At 52.4% G+C, this 14,565-nt stretch overlaps 1 protein-coding gene across 1 annotated transcript; it reads left to right on the top strand.

The window, feature by feature from the left end:
* The first annotated feature begins 479 nt into the window (after positions 1 to 479).
* Positions 480 to 14,057, top strand: MASP2 (MBL associated serine protease 2). The gene is made up of 10 exons (XM_090268587.1): positions 480 to 781; positions 888 to 1,065; positions 1,754 to 1,885; positions 3,668 to 3,864; positions 3,952 to 4,099; positions 7,177 to 7,295; positions 9,314 to 9,392; positions 10,951 to 11,085; positions 11,586 to 11,660; positions 13,002 to 14,057. Exons 1-10 carry the CDS (start codon positions 509 to 511, stop codon positions 13,763 to 13,765), a joined length of 2,100 nt encoding a protein of 699 aa, XP_090124713.1. The 5' UTR covers positions 480 to 508; the 3' UTR covers positions 13,766 to 14,057.
* Positions 14,058 to 14,565: the final 508 nt, after the last annotated feature.

The following is a 14,565-nucleotide window of genomic DNA, read 5'->3' as shown; positions in this document are numbered from 1 at the left end:
GGAATTAAACCCATGACCTTGGTATGTCTGGACAATGCTTTAACCAACTGGGCTATTCAGCCAGGGCTAGACGCAGGGGGTTATAGTAAGTTTTCAGGAGGGAGCAAAAGTAGATGCCTGGGTGCAGTCCTCCATCTGCACCGGGAGCATCACTGCGGAGCTCAGGGTCCTGGAGACCTGGGCAACCGCCAAAGTCACATCCTGAGGAGGAAACGCAGAGGCCAAGGGTGAGGGACAGAGCCAGGATCTGCTCCCAGGGCTGGCTGTCCACCAGGTCTGGCTCCTGGCTCCTGCAGTGTCCGTCCTCCCTGCCCCGCAGTCCGGGCAGGCAGGAGTCATGGGGTCGATTCCCAGAATCCCAGGGTCAGGCGGCTGGGGGCAGGGCCAGGGGCTGGACAAACAGATCAAAGGTGAGGCTGTGCAGAGGCAGAGCGGGCCAGGCCAGCGGGACGGGCGCGCCATGAGGTGGGTGGGCGCCCCGCAGCCTCCCCGGCCAGGCTGAGTGGTGATGGAGGCTTCTGGGCCCTCACCCGCCCCCTGTGCTGCCCTCAGGCTGCTGATCCTCCTGGGCCTGCTTTGGGGCTCGGGAGCCACCCCCGAGGGCCCGCAGTGGCCCCAGCCTGTGTTCGGGCGCCTGGCGTCTCCGGGCTTCCCTGGGAAGTATGCCGACAACCAGGAGCTGCGCTGGAGCCTGGCGGCGCCCCCGGGGTACCGCCTGCGGCTCTACTTCACCCACTTCCACCTGGAGCTCTCCTACCTCTGCGAGTACGACTTTGTCAAGGTGCCGGCAGGGCTGGGGGGCCGGGATCCCTGGGGGTGGGGGCTGGCCCGGAGGGCGGGTGGGCCTTGGCTCCCACTGTCCCTCGCAGTGACCCCCGACCCCACAGCTGAGCTCGGGGACCAAGGTGCTGGCCACGCTGTGCGGCTGGGAGAGCACAGACACTGAGCGGGCCCCGGGCAACGACACCTTCTACTCGCCTGGCTCCAGCCTGGACGTCACTTTCCGCTCTGACTACTCCAACGAGAAGCTGTTCACGGGCTTTGAGGCCTTCTATGCAGCCGAGGGTGAGCGAGAGGAGGCCTGGGGGCTGGGATGACCCCTGGGGTGCAGCTCTGTCTTAGGCCAGGCCAGCACCCCCTTAGCCTCCCCACTCCCTGAGGCCAGATTCCTGCCGAACCAGCCAGACAGCCATCTTCCTTCCCCTGACATCTGCCGGGCAAAGATCCGCAACAGCCAGACCTCCGCTCGGGACTGAGCCCTGACCTGAGCCAGGTGCTGGGGAGGGACATCCTGACAGCCCCCTGCGATATGAGGGCGCAGCGGGTGCCGTTACAGGCAGGGAAGAGAAGCTCTGCCAGCTTGTGCTGCAGGGCCCGGCTGTGTGACCTGGGGCGGGTGGCTCCGCTTCTCTGTGCCCCTCAGGAGAAGCTGCTGGAAGGGTTGGGTGGGCCTGCGTGGTGGACCCGCCCACTGCCACCAGGTTCCTCGGCTGGCTGCTCCCTTCACTAGCTGGGGACCTTGAGCAGGACACATCCTGTCATCAGTTTTAAAAAGGGGTCATTTCCTTCTCCTTCCAAGCACCGTGGGGAAGGAGCAAGGACTCCAGGCCTCTAGTGCGTGGCTGGGCGCCAGCCACCTTCGGACACTAGGAGGCTCCTCCCAGGTCAGCTGGGAGGCTGGAGGCCTCCTGAGCCCAGGCCCCAGCGCTGTCCCATCCGCTGCTGACCCCCTGCCTGGCCCACCCCTCCCCAGACGTTGATGAGTGCCAGGTGGCCCCTGGAGAGGCAGCCCCCTGTGAGCACCATTGCCACAACCACCTGGGTGGCTTCTACTGCTCCTGCCGTGCGGGCTTCGTCCTCCACCAGAACAAGCGCACCTGCTCAGGTGAGCCACGGGGACCCTGGGCCCAGCCCAGCCCAGCCCCCACCCTCCTCCAGGCCATGGCTGCTCTGCCAGGGGGTCTGGGGGCTGCGGTTCCTTTCCTGCTCTTCTGTCCCCTCCCTCCCTCCCTCCATCTGTCACTCATATTTTCTAGTTTCTCCTCCCTCCCATCTTCCACCCCTGGCTCATCCTCTTTCCTTTCCAGTTCATTCACTGATTAGCGTGTGTGAGGCTCCCACTGTGCACCTGACCCAGCTTGCGCTCTGGGACCCCCCACAGCGCCCTCCTGGGGACCCTCTCAGTGTGGAGGAGTGGGGGTCTAAACGGGCTCCCCCAAGCTCCCCTCCACAGAACTCCAGGATTGGGGACAGAGCCTGCTCAAAGCCACCCCCAGCAGACCACCCCCTGTCGGAGGAAGGGGAGCCCCTCCCGCCGGCGCTGACCCTGCCTTCCCCACGCGGTGCCTCTCCCTGTCTCTCTGTTCTCTTCCAGAGCAGAGCCTCTAGCTTCCCCTCCGGCTCCGGCCTGCAGCGAGCCCCGCTGGCCGCAGTTCTGGGTCCAACAAGATTGCTGCTGCCGGCAGTGCCCCCGGCCCCCCCCCTCCCGCTGTCACCCCACCTACAGAACTGACAATAAACCTGGCTCCACCTCCACCTGCCGCTTCCCGTCTCTGGGGTGGGAAGGTGGAGTGGGGCTGCGGTGTGCACACTGCCCCCCCACCTCCCCTACCCCCATAATCTGGCTGAGCCTAGTCAGTGGGTCAGTGGGTGCCCCCAACACAGGGCCACAAGCTCCTTTGCCAGAAGGGCTCCTCCCCACCCCCATTTTTAAGAGGCCAGAGAGGGGCAGACACTTGCCTGAGCTCACACAGGGGAACTGAGCTCTCTGCTCCCCATCAGGTCGCCAGAGCCTGAGCTCTGAGCATCCTTGGACCACCTCCTGTTCAGAGGGCAACTCAGGCCCTGTGTGTGCTAGGCTGGGGGGGCCTGACCCAGAGCAGAGAGGCCCAAGGAGGTGGTCACTGTGTGCCGCCTGGTCCCCACGTCCTGGGGCCATTCCCTCTGCCTGTGAGGAGCAGCCAAAGGGAGAAAGGTGAAGCTGGGGCTCCTCACTGCCTAGAAGCCTCCCAGCTTAAATGCCCGCATCCCCCTCTGTGGCCTGGGAGGATGGGGGCAGACTCCTCCCGCAGAAGATCGGGGTACAGAGTTAGCTGTTCCAAGGGGGAAAGAGGGCACCGGACCAGTCCATGATCAGTGTGGATTTGAACTTCTCTCAACAGCCCCCAGGGCAGAGCCTAGACTCAAGGGAGGTGTGCAAAGGGAGGGTCCTTCCTTATCTCCTGCCAGGCCCAGGCAGAGACTCAGGGGGCGCTGGACTGGCCCTGGCTGGGTGTGGGGGGGAGCCCCTGGTGGGCAGACTTGGGAGTTGCTGGGGTCAGGGGCCCTCAGTCCAAGGAGACTCACCTCCTCCCACCAAATTCCTGAGAACTAAGAAGACCCCCCCACGCACTCCCTTTGTGACACTAACACCAGGAGCCTCAGCTTCAGGACCCCCACCTTCTCGGGGGGTGTGAGTGGGGGTCCCTGGAAGATACACATCTAAGTGTTGCCTTTTAATTTTTTAGCTAAAGCCTGGAAGCTAGAGAAACCCCCTCCCTAAATTGTCCCTTCGGTGACTGGGGTGGGTCCCTGGACGCTAGAGGTGGCTCCGGAGCTGGCCACAGGCTGGTGGGCAGAGTCCCCCGGCCTCACCAGGCTCAAACGCCCTGTCCTCTCCCCTCCTCAGCCCTGTGCTCGGGCCAGGTCTTCACCGAACGATCTGGGGTGATCAGCAGCCCCGAGTACCCACAGCCATACCCCAACCTCTCCAGTTGTACCTACAGCATCCGCCTGGAGGAGGGGTTCAGTATCACCCTGGACTTCGTGGAGTCCTTCGACGTGGAGATGCACCCCGAAATCCAGTGCCCTTACGACTCCCTCAAGGTCTGGTTCTGGAGACGCTCCCCTACCCCCCCCCCCCCATCCTGGCTCCTGCAGGTCCTGAGGTGACAGGGGCCTCTCTTCTTTCAGATTCAGACAGACATAAAGGAATACGGTCCATTTTGTGGGAAGACATTGCCTCCCCGGATTGAAACCAAGAGCAACGCTGTGACCCTAACCTTTACCACTGACCAGTCAGGGGACCACGCCGGCTGGAAGGTCCGCTACACCGGCACAGGTGAGGGCCGGGCCGTGGGAAGCTCGGGCTCCCTTCTCCTCGTGGAGCTTCCAGGAGCACAGGGCGGAACTCTTCCTGGCCAGGCCTGGGAGAGGTCAGGGAGGAAAAAGTTGTCCTTGACCCCTGAGCGTCATGGGGTGGGAACGAAAAGTAAACTGGCAGATCAGCAGGAGAAAAGCATGAATGCTTATATCCCCGAAATCTTGCGTGGGACAGGAGCCTTCGTGAGCTGAAGACCTGCAGGAGCAGCTCACCCTGAGATGTGCTTTTGCGCGGGAATCCCGCGTGCGTGGGAGTCAGAGAGCCCCGGGCGCGAGAGCTTCAGAGACAGAAGGGGAACAGGGTTCAGCACAGGTCACCCAGGTGTATGCCATCCTGAGCCAGGGATGAGGAGAGGCACCTGGGCCTTCCGAAGGTCACGCGGGGAGAGTGCATGTTTAGTAATTAGTGGTTTGCCTGCTCTGGAGACAGATGAAAAGAGATTTCCCCTGACAGTCTCTTATTATGGGCAAGGGTCCTAATTCAAGTTCTGGTAGTTAAGGGATGGGGAGGAGTTCCTCTTGAGCCCGCAGCTAAAATAAAGCTGAGCTGCTGGGCCGAAGGGGTGGGTCTGCTTGCCTGTCGGCGTCCAAGCCCGGTAAGACAGAAACAGGAGTTTGCAGGCAAGAAAGTCGGGATTTCTTAAGGAGGTGGTGCTGCGTCTGGAGGCACAGGTAACTCGGGCTCGGAGACCTGGCTCCCTGACGGCGTCCAGGGGGGGAATGGGTCATGCACGGAAACGTCCCTCATCACCGTGGCTGGTGGAGTTAGGGTCCTGCCTGCACTGATTGGTTGGTGCATTTGGTCCTGATGCTAGCCATGGAGTGGTTCTGTCCAACGTCACAAGGATTTGTTTTGTGGGATTGTTCTGCTTTCCTGGGTCCAGAGATAAAACACAATATCTTTTATTTTATTTACGTTATTTTTAGAGAGAGGGGAAGGGAGGGAGAAACATCAGTGTGTGGTTGCCTCTTGCGCACCCCCAGCCAGGGACCTGGCCTGCAACCCAGGCCTGTGCCCTTTGGTTCCCAGACCGGCGCTCAATCCACTGAGCCACACCAGCCAGGAAAAAACACATAATATCTTGAGGCCGATATATTATGTTTAGTTTGATTGAAAACTGTCTCAATAGTCAATAGATGGGACCTTGTTTCTAAGACCACAGGGTGCTGCCCAGCACTTCACTGTCCTGGGGGCCTGATGATTAAGCAAGGGAGAGGGAGGTGGGTGAGTCAGGGCCCTGGGTAAGGCCGCCTTGAGTCAAAGGAAAGAAATAAAAGTTAAGGCCAGATTAAAAACAATAGGGTTCAGTGAGTTACAGTTGACTTTAGCTCAAGACAGTCTGCATACCAGAGGCACATCGTGGGTGACCTGTTCTGAACCCACACACGCTCACCCACGCACCGACCCAGCTATCGGTAGAAAAGGTTGAACCTGTAGAGAATTTTTAATTTTTTTATTTATTGAGTTTGGGGGAGAGAGAGAGAGGAGAGAAACATCGCTTTGCTGTCCCACTTATCGATGCTGTCATTAGTTGCTTCTTGTATGTGCCCTGACCTGTGACTGAACCTGCAACCTTGGTGTATCGGGATGACACTCTAACCAACTGAGCTACCCAGCCAGGGCCTGGAGAATTTGTATGAGTTTCTTTGAGCCAAAGCTGAGGACAATTGCCAGGGAGCAAGATCTCACATTTGCAGCTTCTTTTATGCATTGGTGATTAAGGAGGGATCATAAGGAAGATTCCATGAAGCTCGGGGAAATGAGGCTGGGATGGGATTACAGGAGTTAAGACTTGGTGCCCTCTTGAGGGTGGTTGTCCTTTAGAAGGAGGGGAGGGTCTGAAAGGTGGTCAGGTATTAGAAGGACCCACCGGTCTGAAAGGGAGCATTTCAAAAGCGTGTCAACCTAGAAGTATAGAGACAGTGGGCGGGGCTGGGTTAAGGTGAAGATAAACCTTTTACTAGAGAAGTGACAGGCCTGGGCCTGACTACCCACCACGATGGCCCAGTTAGCAAGTTATGATCAGACCACCGGGCGAGGTCACTTTTCTTAGAACCCCTTTTTCTGTCCACAAGTAGTAAAACTCCTAAAACTGCTTTGCTGATTTCAGAGCAAGTCAGGGGAGAATCAGTTTTGCCAGGACAGAGCCTCAAGGTGTGTGCTAGGGAAGGTATGAGCAGGGTGCTGGCCTGGGCACGAGGTGGCTCCAGCAATCCCTGGGATCCTACAGGGCCACCAGGGCTGTCCCTGCAGTTGGGTCCCTGTGGGGAGACTCTGGGGCCTGCCAGGGACTGGGAGTCGCCCTGGCCACAGAGATCAGCTGCTGGAGGGAGGTGGGCGCTCAGCAAAATGACAGGTGTGGCCGGGGAAGGCATGCTGCAGGGCAGCTGTGGGGGGTGGGCTGAAGCCTTGGGGTGACAGAGACCCAAGTGGAAGACAGTCCCCCAGGAGCCCGAGCACTGTGGGCGGGAGCTTCCTGAGCGCCCGTAGGGACTGGCCTCAGGCTTCTCTCTGTGTGGGCTCACTGCCCCCCACCCTTTCTGAGCACTTAGCAAAGCACTCTGCGCGGTGCTCATGTCCCTCCCTCCCAGCAGCCCTGGGAGACAAGCAGCCATCCCCATGACGCTCTCCCTGCAGCTGAGGACACTGAGGCACAGAGGGGTTGACAGTCACCGCTGGGAATGGAGAGCTGTGCATGCAGCCTTTCCCTCTAAGTGACACCCTTTGGTTTTCTGCAGTGGGTGTCAAGTCCCTGGCATGGAGCAGGCGCCCATGAGGGGTGACTGTCCTGGTTACCGCAGGCCTGGCTTTCTTACATACCTCTGGCCAAAGCCCAGGCGAGGCGGCAAACCCTGATTTGCACAACACACAACCAGGAGTTCCATCTCGCCTTTGGTTTTTAATCTTAAGAACTCTACCGGACTTGTGGTGGGCCTGCTAAGTGTCTCGTTTATAAACCAAGAACTTCAAATGCTCAGTTCGGACTCACCTGCCACTGACCCATCAGACCCCATGGCCTGGTTTCCTCTGCGCAGCTCAGCCTTGCCCTGATCCGGTGGCACCACCTAATGGCCACGTCGTACCTGCGCAAGCCAAGTACATCCTGAAAGACAGGTTCTCCATCTTCTGTGAGACTGGCTATGAGCTTCTGCAAGTAAGTTAATACAAAACTTCAAGTGCACCATGACCGTGGTAGTTTTTAAAATTTATTTAAATATTTTATGTATTTAGAGAGAGGAGAAGGGAGGGAGAGAGAGAGGGAGAGAAACATCGATGTGAACATCAATCAGCTGCCTGTCATATGCACCCCAACCAGGGACAAGGCCTGCAACCCAGGCACGTGTCCCAACCAGGACCCAAACTGGAGACCTTTTGCTTTGTGGGAGAAGGCCCAACCCACACCGACTGATAGTTTTTATTTTATTTATTTTTTAAGTGCAAATTTTATCTTTTGTCCTCACCTGAGGACATTTTTTTTTTTTTTTTTTTTTATTGCTTATTTTTAGAGAGAGGAAGGGAAGGAGAGGGAGAAACATCAATGTGAGAGAGAAACATCAATTGGTTGCCTCCATGCAGGCCCTGATGGGGTTTGAACCTGCAACCAGGGTATGTGCCTTGACCAGGGTACGAACCTGCAACCTGTTGGTTTATGGGACGACACTCCAACCAACAGAGCCACACTGGCCAGGGCAGATCATGACAGTTGTTTTGTTGTTGGTGGTGGTTTTTTAAAGTCAAATATTTTATTTATTTATTTTTAGAGGGGAAGGGAGGGAGAGAGGGAGAGAAACATTAATGTGTGGTTGCCTCTCATAAGTGCCCCCAGCCAAGGACCTGGCCCACAACCCAGGCATGTGCCCTGACTGGGAATCGAACTGGTGACCCTGTGCTTCGCAGGCTGGTGCTTAATCCACTGAGCCACACCAGCCAGGGCGCAATAGTTTTTAAATGTATACTTATCCATGTCAGCAAATACATGAAGGGGGAAAATAGCCACTGTCAGCATGGTGGTTTGTTGCTGTTTCTGTCTATGACTAAATAAAAGTGTAAGAAATTATAAGTTTGATGGGAAGAGGGATGGCTATGGAGAATTTTTTATTCTTAGGACGACCTTTATGTGAAACAACTCCTGGGCCCACAAAAAAATTAAGTGGCGCTGGGAAATAGTATATTCTGCAAAGTTATAAATAGTGGCCACTGTTAAGGGAGAAGAGGGATAATTTTTAAAAAATGCTTAGTGGGTTGCTTTAGGGGCACAGGTAGGAGATTAACACGTCCTCTTTATGTTCTTCAAAATTGTCACCGATCCCCAGCGGTAAAAAGTCGTAACCGTGGAATGACAGCTGGGCTCTGCAGTCCCGGCCTGTGGAGGGGCAACACTGGAAAATAAAAGTGGAGGAGACACTCTTCCCACCTTACCTACTTCTGGGGTGGGCTCTTTCCCATAGCCACTTGGACTGCAAACCCATTCAGTTGCTCATCTTATTTTTATTTTTTATTGTATGATTTTTCCATTACCATTTGGTCTCCTTATACCTCCTAACCGCCACCATTGCTCATTAAAAAAAAATATCACCCCGACTCCTTTGAAGCATAAAGCTTCTGCTGGAGCCATCTTCTTTCATTGAGTCTGGTTTTAGAAAAATATTATTTCAGTACGTCAAGACTGCTTCTCTGTATGGAATATTATCAAGGAGACCTGATTGAGACCGCCCAGGTAAAACTTAGGAAAGCATCCTTTGGAACCTTCCTCCAGCTAAGGGCCGCATGCGAGAAAAATCCAGACGCATTGGCCCGGGGTCTCAGGAGGCTGGCCTTCGCCACACTTCTGACTGGTCCCCGTGGCACTTCTAGAAAAGAGATGGCGCAGCATCAGCAGGAACCTGAGATGTGTGTGTTCTCAGAGTGAGGAGAAGCAAAAGGCAGGTCATTAATTGTTGGAGAGGTCAGCGTTTGACTCCGAAAGCGCCACTGTCCCAACAGATGACCTGTGCACGCGCGCCTGCATGGAGGCCGTGTTGGGTTGTGCAACCCGTCCTGGGGGTGCAGAGCCCCCTGGGAGCCTCTGGTGAAACCCCAGCAGAGGAACAACTGTGGGGGCATAGCTTTCGGGGGGGGGGGCGATTTTCTGATAGAAACCAGGACATTAATATTTTCTGCATTCCTCTTTAGGGTCATTTGCCCCTGAAATCATTCGTTGCAGTCTGTCAGAAAGATGGATCTTGGGACAAACCGATGCCAGAGTGCAGCAGTACGGTCACAGTCACGGGACCACGACTCCCGCCACGCCTGCCACCGTCCCTGCTTCCGCTGATCCTTCTGGTCCTTTCCAAAAGGGTTCTACTGATCAGGGCTTGATTCCCAAATTGGCCTCTGTTCCCCTGGCTCTGAGCACTCCTGAGGCTAAAATGAAACCAAGCGAGGAGGATAATTATTTGCTTTAAAAAAGCAGGGTCTTTAAAAGTATTTTTTCTAAGTATAAAATACTTGTAGAAGATGGGGAATAGAGATGACATTTTAATACCCATAATCCCACCACACGTACTACTTTGGGGTACGTCCCTCCAATTACACACATCTCACATATGTACACATGGATAGGCTAATGCACGTAGAGATGGGGGTAACCATGTGTGTGCACCCCCACCCCCAAACAGGGGCAGTCTGCTTTGTGAATTGAGAATCATGTCTCTTATTTTGAGTGTCTTTTCCATGATAAAATATATGGAAAAAATATACTTTATAAAACACTCTTGCCCAAATCCCCAAACTAACCATTAAAAGTTTGGGGTCTACCCCTCCATATTCGGTATCCCCTAGGCTACGTATACTGACGTATTTCACTCTCATCTGCTTTTCCTTTTCACCGTGTTGGGCTGCCCTCCCGCATCAGTCCTCGTATTAACAGAGCCACTGGTTTTTGTAATGACCACATGGTGTTTCACCCCAGATGCTTTTATTCGCCCTGATTTCTACCGTTTCTCATTTTCTCAATTATGTGCCCTGCTGCAGACACCACCACCCCGTGCATGTATTAGTGCATATTTCATGCAAGGGTTTTTTACAAAATGCCTAGGAGAATTTAATTTTATTTCTGAAGTTTACATTCCCACCAATTCTTGTGAAAGGAGCAGAGCAGCGCTGATGGGAGTGTTACGAGTCAGAGGTCCGGGTCTGTGTCCCGATTTGGCCATTTTTTTGATGAGTGCTTATGGGTCACTGATCTGTAGACTATTAGACAAGGTAGGTAAGCACCTGGCACAGAGCTGAGCACACAGGTATTAAGTTGCTGAAAATTATTTAAATGCACTTTTAACAGCCACAGAAGCTCATCGATTTTTGCGTGTCTACTGTGTGGAGAACTTTTAGACCGAGAGCACTGTCTCACTGATGGCTTAGTTGTTTCACATGAGCAGCGTCCCAGGTGTGAATCCTAATCCAAATTCAAGGGCCTCCAGGTCTTCTAAAAAGTTCCATTTACGAAAAGGAGCCAGACTCTACAGGCACAGGGAGGGCCGGGCCATGGCCTTCCGTGTGGACGCGCCAACCCGGTCCTTCAGGAAAGGCCTCGTACCACCCCTGCAGGGCCCCGCCTCACCCTAGCCATTGAGTTGGGAACAGGGAGAGCGATGCCTTCGGACCACCCTAAAGCGACCCTCTCCATTCCCAGACATGAAATGTTCACCCACCAGGGGAAAAAGAACGTGGCTTTGAGAGCGCCCCCCGCACAGCTGCCCATCGGCCTCCAGACCTTTCCAACGCTAGAACGGAAAGCAGATTCTGACCCCTCCCTCTCCCGTGTTTATCAGTGGTTGACTGTGGCCCCCCTGAGGACCTACCCAACGGCCAGGTGGAGTACATCACAGGCCCTGACGTGACGACGTACAAAGCCGTCATTCAGTACCGCTGCAGGGAGACCTTCTACACGATGAGAACAGACGATGGTGAGCAATGGTTCCGGGTTGGGGGTGGGTGATGTTTGGAACCTAAGCTTCTGTGGTCTGGAAATAAACTTGAACCACCATTTTTGGCTAAGGCCAGACAAAGGATTAAAAGGCACTTCTCCCACCAGCTAAGTGAAATATTACAGCTGAAGTGACTTCAGTGTCAATTTGCAAGAATCTGAAAACAGATCTTATCTCGTAAATGACTGCTACAAACACACAATATATTCCAAATGGTTTAATTTAACAAGTCAAAACCTTATCATTAAGCACTTGAGATCTTGATACATATTCAAGTTACACATCTAAAAGGTTTCCACTTTGCAAGCAAACATGGTAATGCAGACCTCCTATTTATGAAATCATGTAAAATGGTTATTCAGACACTGCTATTTCCCACTGATGCTCAAGAATCAACATTTTTCAAGGGGGTATTCAAGCAAATGACAACCACCTTATACATGCAGTTAAAACATTTTTGCTTTTCCAATGATTTGCAGGTAAATATGTGTGTGAGGCTGATGGATTCTGGACGAGCTCCAAAGGAGAAAAATCACTCCCAGTCTGTGAGCCTGGTAATGGATACTTTTATATAAGAGATTCATAATTGATGGGAAGTAGAACCGGGGAGGAGACCATACGTAGAGCTTTAGCTGTGGTAGGCAGAAACGTAACTTCATCACTTGGCTCTTAGACCAAGTTATTATTTCCAAGTCATATGTTCTCAGTATCCCCTTTCCATACGGAGAGGCCGTCAGGTGCTGACTGCACCAGCCATTAAGATTATTTTGGCCTTACAACTAGGCAAGAATAAAAAATTAAGTGATCTTTAAAATTATCTCGAACCATTTGTACATTTATAAACATGAGCTCCCGTGACTTTTCTTCTCTGTTAAAAATGCTATTAAAACACAAAGCTAATAATGTCATTATCTCCCTCGGCAACTGTTTTCAATGATACCGTTTTTAAACATTAATGCAATTTGCCGTTTAATAGTCTGACATTTTTTTACACCAAAAATTGGCTTTGAACATAAAGATTTAGACAAAAATTCAGAAAGGTAATATGTTCAGTACCCCTGTTATTTGCCTTACCCTGGTGGTTTTATCTCATTCTGCTGCAACAGGAAACGTTTGCTACATTGAGTGTATTTCCTTAGTAATATACAATAAAATGTAGTGTTTCCAAGAATCAACTAGATAAAAAATAATTTCTGAACCTGAAGGTTCCTGGCTACCACTGCAACATTTTAATTTTTAAAACAGTGCGATGTTCAACAGTGAAAGTAATCTTCCAGACCCCTGCCTGTGGCCTCAGTGCCTGCTGCCCCCGACTGCACGGCCAGCACCCCAGTTTAGAAGTAGGGAAACAGACATTGAAAAGGGTATTTCCTCTCACTTCCTATTCACATCACCCAGTGCGGCAGCCCACAATGCCTGTTGGCCCTATTAAATAATTTCACCAATCTTTTTTTTTTTTTTTTAAAGCAAAACAAGTTACAGTAGTCCCTTCTCTGTATCATGGTTCACATATCGCGGGATTTTAAAAAATATTATATTTATGTACCATGGATCTTTCGCTCTATCGCGGGACTTTGCGGTACTGTAGACGTGTGTTGTTAGAGTGACGTGGGTTTAGGAGTGTAGAATATGTTTAAGGTCCCTACTTCGCGGGGGGGGGGGTCTGGAACGTAACACCCGCGATAAGTGAGGGAACAGTGTAGTCTCTAAAAGAAAATTTCACTGTTTTCTGAGGAGCTAAGAACTACCACCTGGGTCTTTGACCTGTGCTGGTTTAAAGCGGTCTGCCTTGCCCGTGCGGGTGGGCACCCAATTCACGTGATGCCACCTGGGGCGACAGTCCCGGGCACCGTGGGGCTGCTGTAAAGGCCCTGTGCACCCGCTTCTCTCCCCAGTTTGTGGGCTCTCTGCCCGCACCACAGGAGGGCGCATATACGGAGGGCAGAATGCAAGGCTCGGCGACTTTCCTTGGCAAGTCCTGCTGCTGGGCGACACGGCAGCAGCAGGGGCACTTCTGTATGACAACTGGGTCCTGACGGCCGCGCACGCTGTGTACGAGCAGAAGGACGCCGCCTCCTCCCTCCACATTCGGATGGGCACCCTGAAGAGACTGTCACCTCAGTACACGCCAGCCTGGGCCGAGGCCGTCTTTATACATGACGGTTACACTCATGGCGCAGGGTTCGATAACGACATAGCATTGATTAAACTGAAGACCAAGGTTGGAATCAATAGCAACATCATGCCCATTTGCTTGCCAACAAAAGAAGCTGAATCCTTCATGAGGACAAATGACACTGGAACCGCATCTGGGTGGGGACTCACCCAAAGGGGCTTCCCTGCCAGAAGTTTAATGTTCGTGGACATACCGATTGCTGACCATCAAAAATGCGCGGCTGCCTACGAACAGGAGCCCTCTCCGGGGGCACGGGTAACGGACAACATGCTTTGTGCTGGCTTAGAAGGTGGGGGCAAGGACAGCTGTCGGGGTGACAGCGGAGGGGCACTCGTGTTTCTAAACAATAAGACACATAGGTGGTTTGTGGGAGGAATAGTGTCCTGGGGCGCCATTAATTGTGGAGAAGCACAGTCCTATGGGGTCTACACAAAAGTCATTAACTATATTCCCTGGATCAAGAAAATAATTAATAACTTTTAATTTGTATGTCTTCAATCAGTAAACAGTTTTTTAAAAAACCTGTAAAAGATCTCAGTAGCAATGTGACCTGAGAAACATTAATTTAGCCACTGTGACCCCACCCAACAATCAAAACCAAACTACCGGTGACAGGCCTGCCCGCTTCTCTCCCCTCACGCTGAAGGGGGCGTGAGCGTCACAAGGCTACGTGTTCCCGCAGCTTTGTCAGCACAACAGAAACTCGCTGGGCACGTCTGCACTGAACTACTTACAAAACCCAGCATCTTTTCGTACCGGCTGTTCACTTGCGTTCCTGAATATTGCCTGTATGTGTTCTTTGACTATTTTTTCTAGTGTTTTTGGACTTGTCCTTATCGATCTTTAGGAGAGCTTTATGTATCACAACAGTATTGGTTCAGGAATGACTTTGAATCATGGATTTTTTCTGTAGATAAACATCTACGAAAACATCAATACTTTAGCCTAGGTACTAATTTCCGTGGTAAAAACCAATACCACAAAACAGTGAGATATAATTTTTCACTTATTAAATTGGCAGACAAAAAGAACATGGAATAGCACTATTCACATTGTCAAAGACAACATAAATTTTCTAGAGGACAATTTTGCAATATATTTCAAAAGCCACAGGAGCATGCATAGTCTTTTACCGAGTAATTCCAATGCTAAGAATTTAATTTAGCCATAAGGATAATCCTAGCGCTTGGAAATACCTTAAATATCCAAATTCGGAAATAACATCCAAATTCAGAAGACAACTGGATCAAATGTGGCGTTGCCATAAGATGAAATACGACACC

The sequence above is a fragment of the Furipterus horrens genome, unplaced genomic scaffold (assembly GCF_987537825.1).
Source record: "Furipterus horrens unplaced genomic scaffold, mFurHor1.1.pri manual_scaffold_3, whole genome shotgun sequence".
Classification (NCBI taxonomy): Eukaryota; Metazoa; Chordata; class Mammalia; order Chiroptera; family Furipteridae; genus Furipterus; species Furipterus horrens.
Note: the sequence above shows the minus strand (reverse complement) of the source record. Positions and strands in the feature narration are given on the sequence as shown.

Bases quoted from the DNA above. Each gene is read 5' to 3' on its own strand.
- MASP2 (XM_090268587.1), top strand. From the start codon at position 509: ATGGAGGCTTCTGGGCCCTCACCCGCCCCCTGTGCTGCCCTCAGGCTG. The intron at 782-887 runs GTGCCGGCAGGG...CCGACCCCACAG, and splicing joins GCGAGTACGACTTTGTCAAG to CTGAGCTCGGGGACCAAGGT. The intron at 3,865-3,951 runs GTCTGGTTCTGG...CTCTTCTTTCAG, and splicing joins GCCCTTACGACTCCCTCAAG to ATTCAGACAGACATAAAGGA.